We start from the raw sequence: 17,575 nt of genomic DNA on the forward strand, positions 1-17,575 counted from the left end.
ATAAAGCTACTATGAGATAGAGAAGATCTGGGCTCATATTCAGAGGAAGATAATGGAACTTAAAAAAAAAGCCTTTCCTCTTTCAGGGAGAAACATCAAAAAGCACAAAAATAGTTCTTCAAAGAAGTAAAAAGGACTTTAAAAATCAGAGAGATTGAATAAATATTGGAAAAATAAAAGCAATCCAAAAAAAGTCAAGAAAATTATGAAAATAAAGTCAACCACTTGAAATAGAGAAGGAAGAAAATAATATCTATGTATATTTTCATCTATGTGTATGTTTATAAGTATCTATATATGTATATGAATACACACATATGCTAAATTTTAGCCTTCTTTATAAGATGGGGAGAAAAAGGGAGGGGGAAATAAAGTTAAAATTGCATAGCCAAGAACAAAAAAGTAAATCAACAAGGAACCAAAGAAAAACTGAGCAACTTTGAAAACAGTGTTTGGTATTTATTATATATGTTTTCTTGAAATGGAAATTTATTGTTTTATACTGAATCCTCTTGCATGGTCTGCTGTGTACATGGTAATCTTTTTCCTTTTCTCATTTTGTGTTAAAGTTTAAAATTAAAAAAAAAATACAATCCCTTGCCCCCCACAAAACCCCTAACAAAAACAAAGAAAGCTGAAAGTGAAGGTAATGGAACTGAGCCATGGTGGTAGTCAAAGAACAAAATCATTGAACCAGAGAAGGAAATGAGGAAAAGTTTGAGGAACTAACAGTTCTGTTTTGTTGTTGATAAAGAAAATCTTTTCTCTACTCAAATCAAGGGATACTCCTCCACTCAAACATATGCAAACATAATCACCTTTTCTTCTCCCATTCTAAAAGGCAAATTAAGGTGACTAATAATGGGACTTGTAGTATGGGAAGAAAATAACTAGGCAAATCAGAGGTATATAAAAGGCAAACCAATTTACTAAAATAGTTACCTTCATGTAGTGGATTAGCCAACAAGAAAACACTTGTTTCCTAATTAGACCACAAAAAAATTCCCAGCCAAAGAAAAATACTATGTTTCTAGGGCTGCATCCCTGGCTACAAAGTAGCCAAAAGAGTTACATCAGATCAAATTTAAATCATAACATGATGATTCAGTGGTGGCAACAAGCAGTTTGTAGGTCATGAAGAGAATGTTTGCTCAACAGAAGCTAAAACTATAGTTATTAGTTTCCATTATCTTTAATTGATATCACCAATGTAGAGCACAGAATCACTAAATCAGAGGTGGTCTTCGAGAATTGTGCATTATGAAATCTCACTTGTAGGTGCAAAGTCTGCTTCTAATTGCTGTTGGAAATTGATAGATGAGAATTCCGTGAGGATTACACCTCATGCTCTGAAATGTGAAGCGGAATGAGAAGCGGCCAGAACACAAGGACTGTCTTCAGCGACTGACATGAGGATACATGGGGACCCATTCCCTTCCATTCTACAGCATCAGAGATGAGAAGACTCTTCCCAGCAAAGCCTTCCCACCTTACCTTATAGGGCATGGACTCAAAAAAGATGGAAGTGGCGGAGACTTTCTTCTTTTCTGTCATGAAGCCGTGGGTGAGGTGACCTCCATCAGGCAGGTCTAGACCCATAATTCTCCCATGGGGTTCTACCAGAGCTGTGTACACCGCAAAATTTGCAGGAGATCCTACAACGGAGAGCAGATGACTTACACTGTCAGAGTGCCAGGGTTCAATATGATCAGTTGGAAATGTAAGCCTCCTCTTGGGGCAGCAGCTCCCTGAGACTGGGCACCAAGGTTCTTACCCCAGGTGGCCAAGGGGCACCAATGGCCTTATTTTTCTATGCTGTCTCAGGGTATCATTTTAGGAAGAGGAAATCATCCTTTCCCCCAATCTACAATGTCTCCCATATAAGAAGTTTATCACTAATATCTGAAATTCTATCCCTAAAGAATCCATTCATCTTGTTCATTGTTAAAATGCAAATACCTCTGTGAGAGGGACACTAACCTAACATCTGAGTTCAAATAAGTGAGATCCTCCTGGGGCAAAGTAGGAATTCCCTCAGAGGAAGAAACAGGGAAGGTTTTAAGAGGTAAAGAGAGGCAAGCGCCATCGGAGGAGGAGCTTAGGAAGCCTTCGGTAATCTTGAGGCTGAGTAAATGGGTCAGATATGGAAGATGTACTGAACATAACAGGGGGAATTAAAGGGAAATGTATAGTTCAACATTGCATCCACAGCCAGATTCAGGCTGGCACTTCAAACTCCTGTTTTAGGGCACGTAGGGCATAAGTCCCTATAATTTTAAGCTGGACAGAACTACAGAGACACGGTAGTTACCTGAATATGGCTGAACATTAACCCCCCAGTTTTCTGGGTTCAGGCCATAGACCTGCAGAGCCCTCTTCTGACATAGAATTTCCAATTCATCCACAAACTGGGTACCACCATAATACCTACAAGATAATTAGGAAGAGAGACTTAAAAACATCCCAGGACTTGGTAGAATGTCTAAGCTGAGTACAAGGAGTGCAGATTCAAGCAATGGGGACCTGAGAAAGAACAAATGAAAAAGACCAAGACTCTCGGGGGAGGGGAAATGTTCCTAACTCCGTGCCCATTTGAATACTGGAAGAATGGCAGCAGTGGAATACATGGGCAATGTAGGAGTTGGAAGACCTGAATTCAAATCCCAAGTTGCTTACTGACTAGCTGCTGCTATGTCATCTAGTTTAAATCTGAAATGACAGGACTTCAGTATTCTCATCTGTGAAATAAAATTGTCTTCGTATTGCTAATGTATTATCAGTAACTGGAATCTGCTTTCTGTTGGGCAGCAATCTTCAGAGGACAGAACTAAATTGGAGAGGGCCAAGGAAACCACTAAATGTAAGAGCTGGAAAGTTGCCCCAATCTCTCTTGAGAGGCTGGTTCATTTTTCTCCAACCCTTATCAAGTCATTACCCAGACAGAAGCCACAACTTTCCCGGAGGTTATGTTATGTTTTAACAGAACTCATTCTGCAGAGTGACTACAACAAAACAGCCCTCATCCTAATTGATTTCCATTGTTCTGAAGGTCACAAAAATTATAATAAAAATGAACTGAAACCTTAAAATCTTACCTAAGCAGGCCAACTACACTACAGAATAGTAATAAAGGCTTAACTTCTGAAAGTAAGTTGAGATGAGGCATAGCTTAGTCAAAGGCTTGAGGTCTTATTCTACAAATTTCAGTTGTGTTGATTCCATAGGAATTCAAATTTTTAGATTCCCTTCTCAGGAGTAAACCTCAAGCATTGGGGAAAATGTTTAAAATGCTCTTATTTAGTTTCTGTAGAATATGAGGAATTCACATGTTCTTCTAAAGTCCTTTCTAAAATCCTTGTAAAAGCCCTTTGGGACCAAAAGGTTTTTCTTAAGGCAACAACCTGTCATACCTTCAGACATTAACTCTAATCTTTCACATTATTACCTCTATCTTTTTTTCACTAAGAAAGGATTAAGATATCATTGGAAGGGAGAAGATAATCTTTATACAACTTCAGGGACATGGAAAATATGTAGGTTGCTCAATTTTCTGGTAAGGTAACTCAAACAGTACTTTAATTTATCTCTGTTCAAGATTTCTGTAAATGTTACCTGAAATTTTGAGCTAATTCATGTCAGATGGCATGGATATCTTTCTCTTCAAGCTAGAAGGGGCTAGGATATAGATTAATGCCCAATTAAGCCTAAAATTCAAATATAAATATTAATATTTTTTTCTTCAACAACCTGCTCTGTTCACACACCTCTGGCCTGGAAATCCTTCTGAATACTTATTATTCAGACAAGAACCCAAGGCTTCCAGAACTGCTCGACTTGCAAAATTCTCTGAAGCAATGAGTTCCAACCCAGTCTTCTGGCGATTATTCTCCTTCTTAATAATTGTATATACCTAGTGAGAATAAAACAGATCATTAAAAAAGACCAATTTTCAAATCCACTTAAGTCCACTTCCACCAAAGCAACAGCATTTTAATAGCTAAAAAGTTAAGGAAGTAGATCCTATTTTGGGGAGGTCCTATTTGGGGGCTCCAATGGCTAGTCAAACCTAATTAAAGAAGAACCCAACAAAATCTTAAGGAGGAAAACATAAATTTCACTTGTTACTATTATCTAGAAAGAACCAATAGTTTAGAAAATGAGCTGAGGGAGAAAAATAAAATAAAAGTATAATGATTATGGTGATATTTAGATATACAATTTGATATATTCTACACATTACATATAAATATGAAATATTTAAATTTCACATTTATAAACATACCTATATTATATATTTATACACCATAATATTTATATTTATAATATGTTCATTTATCACATTTATTATACATTTGTATATAATATATTTATAATATATTGACATTTATGAGGTTTATATTTTACACACACACATATACAAAATCTGGGAAGAGAAGATTCTCGGTTTCTGGCCAAAATAGAAACAATTCTTATTTACATTCATTCTGAGTCACTCTGGCCCTGAGCAATGACCAATTGGAGTTTGGTCTGTGACCTATTGTTGGTGAATCAATGAGAACCAGAGTCATCTGAGTTTACAGCACTGTCCCTGAGAAAGAAATCTAGCCAGTAAATCCCAAGACACCTTGGGAGGCTTCAGTTTTATAATTGCCAAGGTTAGTTCTAAATGCAAACATTTTATAATACTGTAATTTAGAGAGGCAACTAGGCAGCCCAATGTATCGCAGGGGTCCTCAAACTTCTTAAATAGGGGGCCAGTTCACTGTCCCTCAGACTGTTGGAGGGCCGGACTATAGTAAAAACAAAAACTTTGTTTTGTGGGCCTTTAAATAAAGAAACTTCATAGCCCTGGGTGAGGGGGATAATCGTCCTCAGCTGCTGCATCTGGCTCGAGGGCCGTAGTTTGAGGACCCCTGGAAGTGTTGGGCTTGGAATTCAGAAAGAGCTCAATTCAAATTCTGCCTCAGATATCTTCTATTGGGGGGAATCTTGGCTAAGTTATTTTTTTGGGAAAGTTATCTTCTTTCAGCTTCAGTTTCCTATAAAACAGGGATAAGAATAGCACCTAGTCTCATAAGATTGTTGTGAAAATAAGAAATATAAATCATATTAATGTTAGCTTTTAATATGTAGTTATTTTTCCTAGACTTCTAGGTCTGGTGTTGCTCAAGTTTTTGGATATCTTAGATACAGATTAATGTTAAATCTCAAAGTACAGTTGTAGTATTAATTTTTTTCTTCAACAATCTGCTGTGTTCAAGTACCTTTAGCCTAGATATCATTTACAAAACTGTTTTTTATAAAGTTAATTCAAGACCTTGAAAATAAAGATCTATTTTAAAGCAAAAGTCTCAAAATAATAGCAATATTAGCAATAATAAAAAGCTAGTATTTTATAGCAGTTTGAAATTTGTAAGCACTTTATATGAATTATTTCATTTGAATTTTCACCCAAAATCAAAATGCTTATAATCAAATTATAAGTATTATTAAAAAATCCTTTTTGGTAGACAATGATAAGGATTAGCATACTCCTGTTCTCCAGCATAACAATCCATTATTACTTTAAGTAGTCTCTCACCTCTATATCATTGTCTTTCAAAGGCTGTGTCAGCATATTTTTGTGCGCTTCCCAGAGGTTAACATTATAATTTTCTCCATTGAATGTTGATGCCATACTTCTGGTCTAAGGATTCCTAAAACAAAAAGGGCATAAAACAACAACAACAAAGAATTTGCAAATCTTCAAAATTAAAGTGAAAACTTTTCCTGACTCATTCCTTTATTACAAACATGGTGAATGAAAATTTGTACTCATTTCAAAAACTCTTGCTTACCGTCCCCTATAATAGCCTGAAACACAAATGGAAGGGCTTTTTTGCAATAGTATTTTATTTTTCCAAATACAAATAAAGATAGTTTTCAACATTCACTTTTGCAAAAACTTATATTCCAAATTTTTCTCCCTCCCTGACTCCCTTGTCTCTTTCTCTCCTCAAGACAGCAAGCAATCTGATATAGGTTAAATATGGGCAATCCTTTTAAATAAGTTTCCACAATTGTCATGTAATTCAAGAAAAATCAAACCAAAAGGAGGAAAAAAACACGAGAAAGAAAAAAGAAACAAAAAAATTGTTTAAATATTATGCTTTGATCCAACTCAGTCTCTTTAGTTTTTTCTGTATTTGTGACTGGCATTTTCCACACTAAATCTATTGAAATTGCCTTGAATCACCACATTATTGAGAAGAGCCAAATCCGTCACAGTGGATCATCACATAGTCTTATTGTTACTGTATATACTCCTGGTTCTGCTCAATTCACTCAGCATCAATTTGTGTAAATCTTTACAGACTTTTCTTAAATCAGCCTGCTCATCATTTGTTATAGAACAATAATATTCCATTACTTTCATATACCATAACTTATTCAGCCATTCTCCAATTGATGGGCATCTACTCAATTTCCTGTTCCTTGACAGTACAATAAAAGCTGCTACAAACATTTGCATATATGGATCCTTTTCCCTTTTTTATTATCTCTTTGGAATACAGACCCCCACTAGATCAAAGAGTATGCACAGTTTGTTAGCCCTTTGGGCATAGTTCCAAATTATTCTACAGAATGGCGGCATCATTTCACAACTCCACCAACAAGTATTAGTGTTTTGGTTTTCCACACCCCCTCCAACATTTATCATTATCTTTTCCTGTCATTTTAGCCAATCTGAGAGATGTGAAGTGGTACCTCAGAATTGTCTTAATGTGTATTTCTTTACTCAATAGTGATTTAGAACATTTACAAATAGAGGTTATTAAACAAACTTTAGGTTAATAATAACAATAGTTCTCAATTGTAATAACAAAGCTCTTTCTTTACAATAACTCCTATGAGATTACCAATTCTAGATTTTGAAGCCCAAGGCTTTCCATTACACATAATCAATCTTCATAAAAGCTAACCCACCCAACTTCTACACATCCTTTAAATTCCACCTCCACTAAAAAACTTTTCCAAACTCCTCCAAGCCCAAGGATAATTCATTCCCGTCTCTAACCTCCTATAAATAACAGTAGCATGGTGGTTACAACTATACTTATAATGGTAATTAACTTGTCATTTCCACAATTAAAATACAATGAAGGCTCCTTAGGACTTAGAATGTGTATTGATTAATATTAACATGCTAGATAAGCATCACCTAAAAGAATGGGGATGTTTACCCTAAAGAAAAGATTAGGGAGGCCAAGGTAAATGCCTTCAAGTATTTATATATTATGTATAATATATAGATATAATATCTTTCATATCTATCTATCTATCTATCTATCTATCTATCTAAGACACTGACCCCAGAACACAGAACTAGTAGAAATGGATGAAAGTAGAGGAGAAGCAGGTTAAAGCTCTAAGTTTTTGGTAAATTCATATACTAAAAGCTTAAAACTGCACTAAAACTTTTGGGATACCTTTTGTTTGTTAAGTCAAATAATTGGAACAATTCTATGGATAGAGTGCCTTCATATCCCAATAATTTCATGATTTCATATATATACATATGTGCATACCAGTAATGTATATACACACATAGCAATAAAAGAGATTTTCTTAGCTGACACTCTAAGTTAATATTGAAAAAGGCAAAATTTGTTGGACCCATAGAAACCACCTGATTTTCAATATACCAGAATCACAAATTAGAAACTGATAAAAAGAAAGAAATTTAATTTATAACAATTTTATCAAATATTTGGGCATACATTTGCCAAGACATATAGGGATTTATTTTAAAACTATTTTAAAATAATTCTGCCAGAATTAAGGAAGGACTGAAAAAAATACATGATATGTATATCTTATACAAATTTAGGTCAAATAGATATTAAAATGTCAGTACTTCCTGAATTAATTTTAAGATTTTACACAAAGCTCCAATAAATTACATAAGGAAAAACAGGCAAGAATATCAAGATGAAGCATGTGGAAAAACACCACCAGCAACCCAGAACTGCTAACTTGGGGCTTTACCCAGCAGGTTTCAAAACATAAAATAGAAATTCTAAAAATTCCTTGGCACACTATACCAAGATAAGGTCAAAATAGATATTAGACATAAAGACATTATGATATGATAAGCAAGGAAGTTTATCTTTCAGATCTTTGAAGAAAGGAGGTATTTATAAGGCATAGCGAACATTATGCAAAATGGACAATTTTAATTATATTATAATTAAAAAGTTTTTTGCACAAACAAAACTAGTGCAAGCAAGATAAGAGAAGCATAAAGCTGAGAAAAAAATTTTACAATCAGTGTTTCTGTAATATTTCTCAAAATATATTTTTCAAATTATTTCTCAAATATATAATTGAGTCAAATTTATAAGAATACAAATCATTTCCTAACTGATAAATGGTTAATAAGCAATTTTCAGAAGAGGAAATTAAAGTTATCTATAGTGACATGAAAAAATGCTCTAAATCACTATTGATTAAAGAAATGCAAATTAAAACTCTGAGATACCACCTAACACTTCTAAAACTGGCTAGGATGCAAGGAAAAGATAATGATAAATGTTGGAGGGGATGTAAGAAACAGAGTGGGGATACTAACGCATTGTTGGTGGAGCTATGATCCAACCATTCTGGAGAGCAGTCTGGAACTATGACCAAAGAGATATCAAACTGCATATCCTTTGATCCAGCAGTGCCACTCCTGGGTCTATATCCCACAGAAATCGTAAACGAGGGAAAAGGAACTCTCGATGCAAAAAATGTAGCAGCTCTTTTTTTGTGATGGAAAAGAATTGGAAAATGAGTGGATGTCCATTAGTTGGGGAAGTGGCTGAATAAGTTATGGTATGTGAAGGTAAAGAAATATTATTGATCTATAAAAAATGATGAACATCGAAAGCTGAAATTGATTTTAGAAAGGCCTGGAAAGATATACACAAACCGATGCTGAGCAAAACAAAGAAAACCAGGAATACATTGTACATAGTAACAGCAGGATTGTGCAATGATCAACTATGAAAGTCTTGCTTCTTCTCAGCAGTTCAGTAATTCAAGGCAATTCCAATGAACTTTGAATGGAAAATGCTATTTGCATCGAGAGAAAGAGAGAGAGAGAGAGAGAGAGAGAGAGAGAGAGAGAGAGAGAGAGAGAGAGAGAGAGAGAGAGAGAGAGAGAGAAACTATGAAGCCTGAATGCAAATCAACAATATTATTTTCACCTTTTCCCCCCTTTTCTTCCTCTTGTTTTTCCCTTTTGTTTTGATTATTCTCTCCCAACATGATTCATAAGGAAATGTGTGTGTGTGTGTGTGTTTTTTTTTAAAAGAATGTACTATATTGGACTACTTGCCATCTAGGGGAGGAGGTGGAGAAGAGGGGGAAATTGGAAGGCGGAGTCAAAGAATTAGCCGTGCATATATTTTGAAAAATAAAAAGCTTTAATAACATTTTTAAAAATGAATGTACATCCTGGCAACAACAAAATTTTATGATGATCAATTCTGATGGACACGGCTCTTTTCAACAAAGAGATGATTGAGGCCAATTTCAATGATCTTTGAGAGCCTTCTATACCCAGAGAGAGGACTGTGGGAACTGAGTGTGGATCTCAACATAACATTTTTCACGCTTTTTGTTGTTTGCTTGCACTGTTTTCTTTGTCATATTTTTCCTTTTTGATTTGATTTTTCTTGTGTAGCAAGAAAATTGTATAAATATGTATATTGGATTTAACCTATATTTTTAATATGTTTAACATATATTGGATTACTTGCCATGTAGGGGTGGAGGGAGGGGGAAAATTTGGATTTTGGTTTTGCAAAGATCAATATTGAAAATTTATCCATGCATATGATTTGAAAATAAAAAAGCTTTAATAAAAAATAATTTTAAAAAATGAATGTACATATATAACAAAAAAAACAATAAAAAAGAGTAAAAAGAGATAAAAGAAAAAATTATCTAAATCAATACTGAGTACCAGAGAAATGCAAATTTAAAAAACTCTGAGATCCCACCTCACACCTATCACACTAGCTAAGATGACAGGAAAAAGAAAATAATGAATGTTGGAGGAATGTGGGAAGACTGGGACACTAATAGTATACTGTTGGTGGAGTTGTGAATTGATCCATCCGATCTGGAGAACACTTTGGAACTATGCCCAAAGGGCTACAAATCTGTGCATACCCTTTGATCCAACAATAGCACCACTAGGGTCTGTATCCCAAAGAGATCATAAAAGAGGAAAAAGGATCCATACATATGAAAACATTTGTAGCAGATCTTTTAGTGGTGGTAAGGAATTGGAAATTGAGGGGATGTCCATCAATTGGGAATAGCTGAATAAGTAAGTTGTGTTGTATGAATGTAATGGAATACTATTGTTCCAAAAGAAATAATGAAGAGGCAAATTTCTTTCTTATTTTGTTAGTTGCAATATAATAGTTTTAATTGATTTGGAACAACATTATTTGATATAAATGCTTATAAAGCATCCAGTATTATAGATGATTGAAAGATTAGTATTATTGCCATCTGTTTGGCCATATAAAAAGCAACTTTTAAAAATTACTAAAAAGCCATAATTTAATGGTAAGGAGAGACACCACTAATCAAAATTAGCATTTTCTGGTTAAGCATAATGATGTAGGTATCAGAATCTCTCACATAAGTATAGGGGTCAGAAGAATCCAGGAGGAGTAATAAAGGGTGGTTTTGGTGATATGGGTGTATTTTAGCTTAAAGGCTTAGTGTATCTCATATTGGCATTAAGAGGTAGGAGGTTTCTTCTTGGCATCTACATCTTTTTTAATCTCTTCAAGCTTTTTGGCCAAATTTGGACATAGGTCTGTACCTGATATATCCCGATTACATCACCAAGTGTAAATCCTAGCAAAAACTGAATTATGGAGGCAGGGATGGAAATGGCAGAGGCATGCTGATGAAGCAAGAAACCTGATCATGCAGATTTCATAAAAAAAAAAAAAATCTGGAAAGACTTTCATGAACTGCTGCTGAGTGAAGTGAGAAGAAACCTGGAGAACACTGTACACAGTAACAGCAAGACTGTGTGATGATCAATTACAATAGATTTATCTCTTTTCAGCAATATAGTGATCCAAGACAATTCCAATAGACCTGTGAAGAAAATACCATCCACCTCCAGAGAAAGAACTATGGAGACTGAATGATGATTGAAGTATAAAAATTTCACATTTTTTTTTCCTTTGTCAAAGTTCTTCCCTTTTGTTCAGACTTTTCTTTCACAATGTGATTAATAAGGAAATATATTTAACATGATTATACATGTGTAAACTATATCCGATCATTTACTGTCTTGGAGAGGGGAGGAAGTAAAAGAAGGAAAAAGAAAAAATCTGGAACTCAAAATCTTATAGAGATAAATGAAAATTATTTTTACATGTAATTGGAAGAAAATATATTATTAAGTAAAAAAAAAAACTTGGTAGATAAACTAGAGAGAAAGCTGATCAAACAGAATAAGGAATTCAGGGAACATATAAATATGTATTTGAAGAAAAATTACTAAACAAAAATTATTATGAAAACAACAGGGGAGGGAGTAGCTAGCTGGTGGACTGGATAGAGTACTATCTTCTTGAGTTCAAATCTGGCCTTAGATACTTACTAGCTGTGTGACTCTGGGCAAGTCATCTTATGCTGGTTTACTTCAGTTCCTCATCTGTAAAATGAACTGGATAAAGAAATGGCAAAACCACTCCAGTATCCTTGCTAACCAAGAAAACCCCCAAATGGGATTAAGAAGAATTGGTCATGACTGAAATGACTTAACAATTACAACAAATATAGGAGGGAAATTAAGCATCATTGGGCCACAGGAAATTATAAAAGAAATATATTCAGAGAAACCTGGGAAGACTTGTACAAACTAATGCAGAGTGAGACTTATAAAAGAACATCAGTAAAACATTAAAATTACATAGACACAAACAGAAGGAAGTTCATAAGTTCATAGATACAAGCAGGGCAGTGCTAGCACTGTTCAAAATGTATTTTATAAAGAAAAAACAAACTGTAATTGAGATTCATGATTTCATTATTTTTCTTTTTCTTCACATAAGGAAATGTACTTGTTTATCAATATTCATTAATTTAATGATGAAGAAAAATGTATAAAAATGTCTATGTTTAAAATGTATAAAAGAGAAACAAGGGCTTTAAATCACAGAACAGGTAAATATTACAACTATAAATAATACAATAAATTTCACTGCTAGTATAAAGTATACTGCTAAAAAAATACAACAATAAACTATGAGGCTTTCTAGTCAAGATACATGGTAATAAGAGGTTTAGAAGGGAGTTAGGATTTCCACATAACATTCAAAACAACAAAGAAACACAAAAAAGAGAAAAATGTCTAAAATACATCTAATAGAGAATTGGCAGATGAGCCCCCCCTCCCTTTCCCCATATGTGCTGATGAGTTTTCTAGTTGGTTTCAGAATCCCTAGGATTAAAATATGACTCCAACTAGCCTTCTAGGATCCAGAAAAAACTTTTTGTCTCTACTTTTCTGCTCCTATTATCACCTGCCTAGAATATGGAGGGGAAGGGGATAGTGGAAGTGGGATGGGATGCTGACAGTATCAGGCCTGACCTGAGTTCAACAACAATCTCGCATTATTTGTGTGATCCTAGGCAAATTACTGAAGTTTCCTCATCTGTAATGTAAGTTGAAGAAGGAAATGGCAAACCATTCTAGTATATCTTCCCCAAAAGACCCAAATGGGGTCATGAGGACTCAGAAGAGACTGAAAAGGACTGTGTTACAGCAGCATCCTAAATCATTCATGGGACCATTACCTTCCCCCTCCAACCATCCTTCATGTCACAGTATTATAGACAGTTGGTAGGGTTTAGAGGGCGTACAGTTAGAGCACTTCATTTTACAGAAGCCAAAACTGATACCCAGAGAAGTAAAATAATTTATCAAAATCATACAGATAAATAAGCAGTAAAGGCATAATTTGAATGCAGGTTCTCTGATTCTCCCTTCAAGGCTTGTTCCCCTGGGGAACAATCTCAATCTCTTTCAGAATAATCTTTTTATTTTTATTATAATAGAGTTTTATTTTTAAAATACATGCATATCAAAAAGTTATCAAATTTTGCATACCCTTTGATCCAGCAGTGTTTCTACTGGGATTATATCCCAAAGAGATTATAAAGAAGGGAAAGGGACCTGTATGTGCACGAATGTTTGTGGCAGCCCTTTTTGTAGTGGCTAAAAACTGGAAACTGAATGGATGTCCATCAGTTGGAGAATGGCTGAATAAATTGTGGTATATGAATATTATGGAATATTACTGTTCTGTAAGAAGTGACCAACAGGATGATTTCAGAAAGGCCTGGAGAGACTTACACGAACTGATGCTGAGTGAAATGAGCAGGACCAGGAGATCATTATATACTTCAACAACAATACTATATGATGACCAGTTCTGATGGACCAGGCCATCCTCAGCAACGAGATCAACCAAATCATTTCTAATGGAGCAGTAATGAACTGAACTAGCTATACCCAGAAAAAGAACTCTGGGAGATGACTAAAAACCATTACATTGAATTCCCAATCCCTATATTTATGCACACATGCATTTTTGATTTCCTTCACAAGCTAATTGTACAATATTTCAGAGTCTGATTCTTTTTGTACAGCAAAATAACGTTTTGGTCATGTAAAAAAAATACATGCATAGATAGTTTTCAATATTCACCTTTGCAAAATCTTGTGTCCCAATTTTTTCTCCCTCCCTACCACTCCTCTTCCCTAGACAGCAAGTAATACAATATAGGTTAAATATATGCAGTTCTTCTAAAAATATTTCCATATTTATCATGCTAAACAAAAAATATCAGATCAAAAAGGAAAAAAAGTGAGAAAGAAAAAAGAAACTAAGCAAACAACAACAAAAAAGATGAAAATACCATATTGTGATCCACATTCAATCCCCATAGTCCTGTTTCTGGATACAGATGGCTTTCTCCATCACGAGTTTATTGGAATTGGCCTGAATCACCTCATTGTTAAAAAAGAACCAAGTCAATCCTAATTGATCATCACAGAATCTTCTTGTTGCTGTGTACAATGTTCTCTTGGTTCTACTCATTTCACTTGGCATCAATTCATGCAAGTCTCTTAAGGCCTCAGAATAACCTTTAGGTAGATATGTATTCAACCTTTGACCTGGAAATCTTCAGAGTCTATTTTTCATGGGATTTACTAGCATGAATAATCTTCTTTCAAGTGTAAAGATTCTAGGAATTTATTTGTTTTATAAAAAGCTATATAGGCTGTATCAGTTTTTTAAAATAGTATTTTGTTTTTCCAAATACATGTAAATATAATTTTCAACATAAAACTTTATGTTCAAATGTTTCTCCCTCCCTCCCTTTTCTTCCACCTTCCCAAGACAGCAAGCAATCTGATATTGGTTAAATATATGCAATTATGGGTTGTTTTTTAAAGCTGTTCTTGGTAGCTACTTTTTCCACCAAATAATTTTTGTAACAAATTTTGAATAACTTTCACCTAAAACAGAAGTCTTGCAAAAGCACTCAATAGATTGTTTATTTGCTAAAGTTATGTAAGAAGTGTAAGTAGACCTTTGGGCATCTCAAACCTGCTATTTCTGGTTCAAGTAAACTCAAATAATAAGAGGTAACACATATAACATTTACTGTGTTAGGCACTGTGCTTTACAATTGCATATTATCTCAGTGGATTCCCATTCCAGCCCTGGGAGGAAGGAAGGTGTTATTATTATCACTGTTTTACAGATGAGGAAACTAAAGTAAACAGAGATTAAATAACTTGCTAGGGCACACATCTAGTAAGTATTTGAAGCAGGTTCTGAATTATCTCTGCCTCCAGGACTAGTACTTTGGCCACTACATCATTTAATACCCCCTCCTCTTCTTTAATTAGGTCATTATATCTCTATCTCAATTTTCTTCATATGTAAAATGAAGAAATTATACTATATGCTTCCTAGAGTTGCTTCATTCCAAATCTCTGATCCTGCAACTATTTGCTAAGCAAATTTACAGTTATTGAGAACTAAATAACCTAATAAATATCAAAATTATTGTTTAATTCCGATTATTTTCTTACACAATCAAAAAACCAAACAACAATTCCTAACCAAATCTGATCTTAGGCCTGTCTTACTGGGGAAAAAAGAAGTTTAAGTGTACTCCAGTAACAAAGAGGTATTACTTTCCACTGATAAAAGTATTTCTTATTAGTAGGAAGAGCCCATGTTCCAGAAAGAGAAAGCAGATTTGGAATTATATCGTTGTTGGTCTTATGCCCAATTTATTTGCAGCAACTAGGAGGTCAGAACTCAAGCATGGGCAATGCAACCCAATACACTTCACATGTGTTAACACATGTACATTCTGCAAATCAAATTCATGTGAAGATTTTAGACCTACCAAAGCTTGCTTCTTATGGTGGCTGAAAACACTCCAATCCTAGAACATAAAAACTTATGTTTGAACATTAACTACTCAAGGTCAAAAAACATGAAAAGTGCAAAACAAGCATTTCCTGGCCACCAAATAATTAAAGTCCATTTGAGAAATACCCTCTGCTAAAAGGCAGATATATCTTTAAAGGACTTTTGTTCCAATAGTCTGTTTCCTAACTCACTTCCACAGAGCTACTTCTTTCTTTCTTGAACAATAAATCCTTTGATTTTATGACAAAACATATTTGATCAGTGTCACTGGATGAGGAAAAGAATATTTTCAAAGGATTAGGGAAAATAATATGTTAAAAAAATTAAGAACGATCTAAGAGATTAATGAGAGCTAATAGTGAGCATTGAAAGCAAGAGCCTATTAAGCCTGTTACACCTGCGTCTGACATATATCAGCTGTATGATTTTAGGCAAGTCATTTATCCTAAGCAAACTCTTTAAGACTCAAAACTCTGGAGCAGTTGTCAATGTGTAAGGATAGAGGACATGGCATCTACTAAATGTAGCAATGTCATCCTTTGTCCCACTAAATCTAATCAAACCTAGTAATTTTCAAATGGCTACCAAGACTTAGTACATACTGACTGTATCACAGCCCAGAGCTTCAGTTCCTCTAACTCCTGAATAGTTCAATCACATCCTCCTCACAAACACATGGACTAGTGGTATCTACTAGATACTCAGAATTTATGAGTTGGATTCACTGAACTTCTGTTATCAGCCTAATTTTTTTAAAAATACTAGCTTTAGCTTCATCTCCTTTAGCTTCATACAAGTTTAAGAATGGTTGTAGTTTGATGAAGCTAAATCCAAAATATTTTGAAATGTATCCAAGTATTCAGTAAAATACTCTGCCTTGAGTTACATATGTTGAGCTCCCTGGAGGGAAAATTACTATGGAAACATAAAAACTTAAAGGTCAACAGTGTTAAATTCATTTGTACTGAATCGAAGGGAAGAAAAAAATACAAGTTCGATTTAGAAAGATCAAGTTTTAGGAAATGGATCAATTGTTCATTCCAGAAAAGCACAGGACATGATATGACTAATGTGGAAATATGATTATTATGGAAAAATTATTATGAATTTCATAATTATCAATATGATATGTGATGGAGATACTAATAATCTAGATTTTCCAGTTACCATTTCCCCAGTAGAGTCTGAATTTGGATTCAGAGTCTTACACTGCAGCTTAAAATGATCAATCAACTCTTGATCAGGCTCTCAAAGACTGCAGAATCTGATCCCCACCCAAAAATCTGGATATGTCCCTCACCAAGTAGTGACCCTCAGGATTTGTAACAAACACTTAAGAACTGTTCCCACAGGTGTGGAGAACACCCATATTGCCCTGTACTCCCGGACTTGTCCAGGAAAACCACTGGGGTTCTGAAAATGATTGTATTGTAATCCACCTTCCCGCTCTTTCCACTTAATGATTGTTGTATAAAATCTCTTCCTTTCCTACAACAGGAGGTCTCCTACTAGAAGAACTTCCAGTTTGCAAAATGTATTCCTTTCTTTGAAAGTGATTAGTTAAATGGCTACTTGATTTCTAATATCAGGCTCTAGGCCTGCTTTGTGAGGCTCCAGCTATTCAGTTTAGAAACCAATACAGTAACATTCTGTTAACAATATGATTGCACATGTATAACCTATATCAGATTGCTTGGTGTTTGGGGGAGGGAGAAAAATTTGGAATTCAAAAATCTTATAAATGTTGAAAGCTATCTTTACATGTAATTGGAAAAAAATACTAGTAAGTGGGAGGGGGAAGCACAAGGATTTGGAGTCAGAAGACAAAGATTCAAAATCAATTGTCACTTCTTGTATAACTTTTAGTTTCTTTATCTATAAAAATGAGTGGCCTGATTTAAATGATCTGAGATTCCGCCCTGCTCTAAATTTAGTAATCTACTACGTAAAGAACACAAGATAGATAACAAGCACCTGGAATTTCTTCTCGGTTGGAAAATTCTACACCTCCATCCCAGCAGATTGTAACGTACTTTTAGGTAGAAAAATCTTAA

The 17,575-nt window shown here is 34.5% G+C and overlaps 1 protein-coding gene across 3 annotated transcripts in view; it reads right to left on the bottom strand.

Moving 5' to 3' along the window:
* The window catches only part of SHMT1 (serine hydroxymethyltransferase 1), a 38,591-nt gene that overhangs the window by 19,716 nt on the left and 1,300 nt on the right, over positions 1 to 17,575 (bottom strand). For all 3 annotated transcript variants that reach the window (XM_031938650.1, XM_031938645.1, XM_031938639.1), the window contains exons 2-5: positions 5,582 to 5,696; positions 3,765 to 3,910; positions 2,312 to 2,427; positions 1,495 to 1,655 (exon numbers count right to left, since the gene is read on the bottom strand). In XM_031938650.1, coding sequence (XP_031794510.1) covers positions 1,495 to 1,655; positions 2,312 to 2,427; positions 3,765 to 3,910; positions 5,582 to 5,677 — 519 coding nt within the window. In that variant the 5' untranslated portion in view covers positions 5,678 to 5,696. The remainder of the gene's footprint in view (positions 1 to 1,494; positions 1,656 to 2,311; positions 2,428 to 3,764; positions 3,911 to 5,581; positions 5,697 to 17,575) is intronic.

Source organism: Sarcophilus harrisii, chromosome 1 (assembly GCF_902635505.1).
Source record: "Sarcophilus harrisii chromosome 1, mSarHar1.11, whole genome shotgun sequence".
Taxonomy (NCBI): Eukaryota; Metazoa; Chordata; class Mammalia; order Dasyuromorphia; family Dasyuridae; genus Sarcophilus; species Sarcophilus harrisii.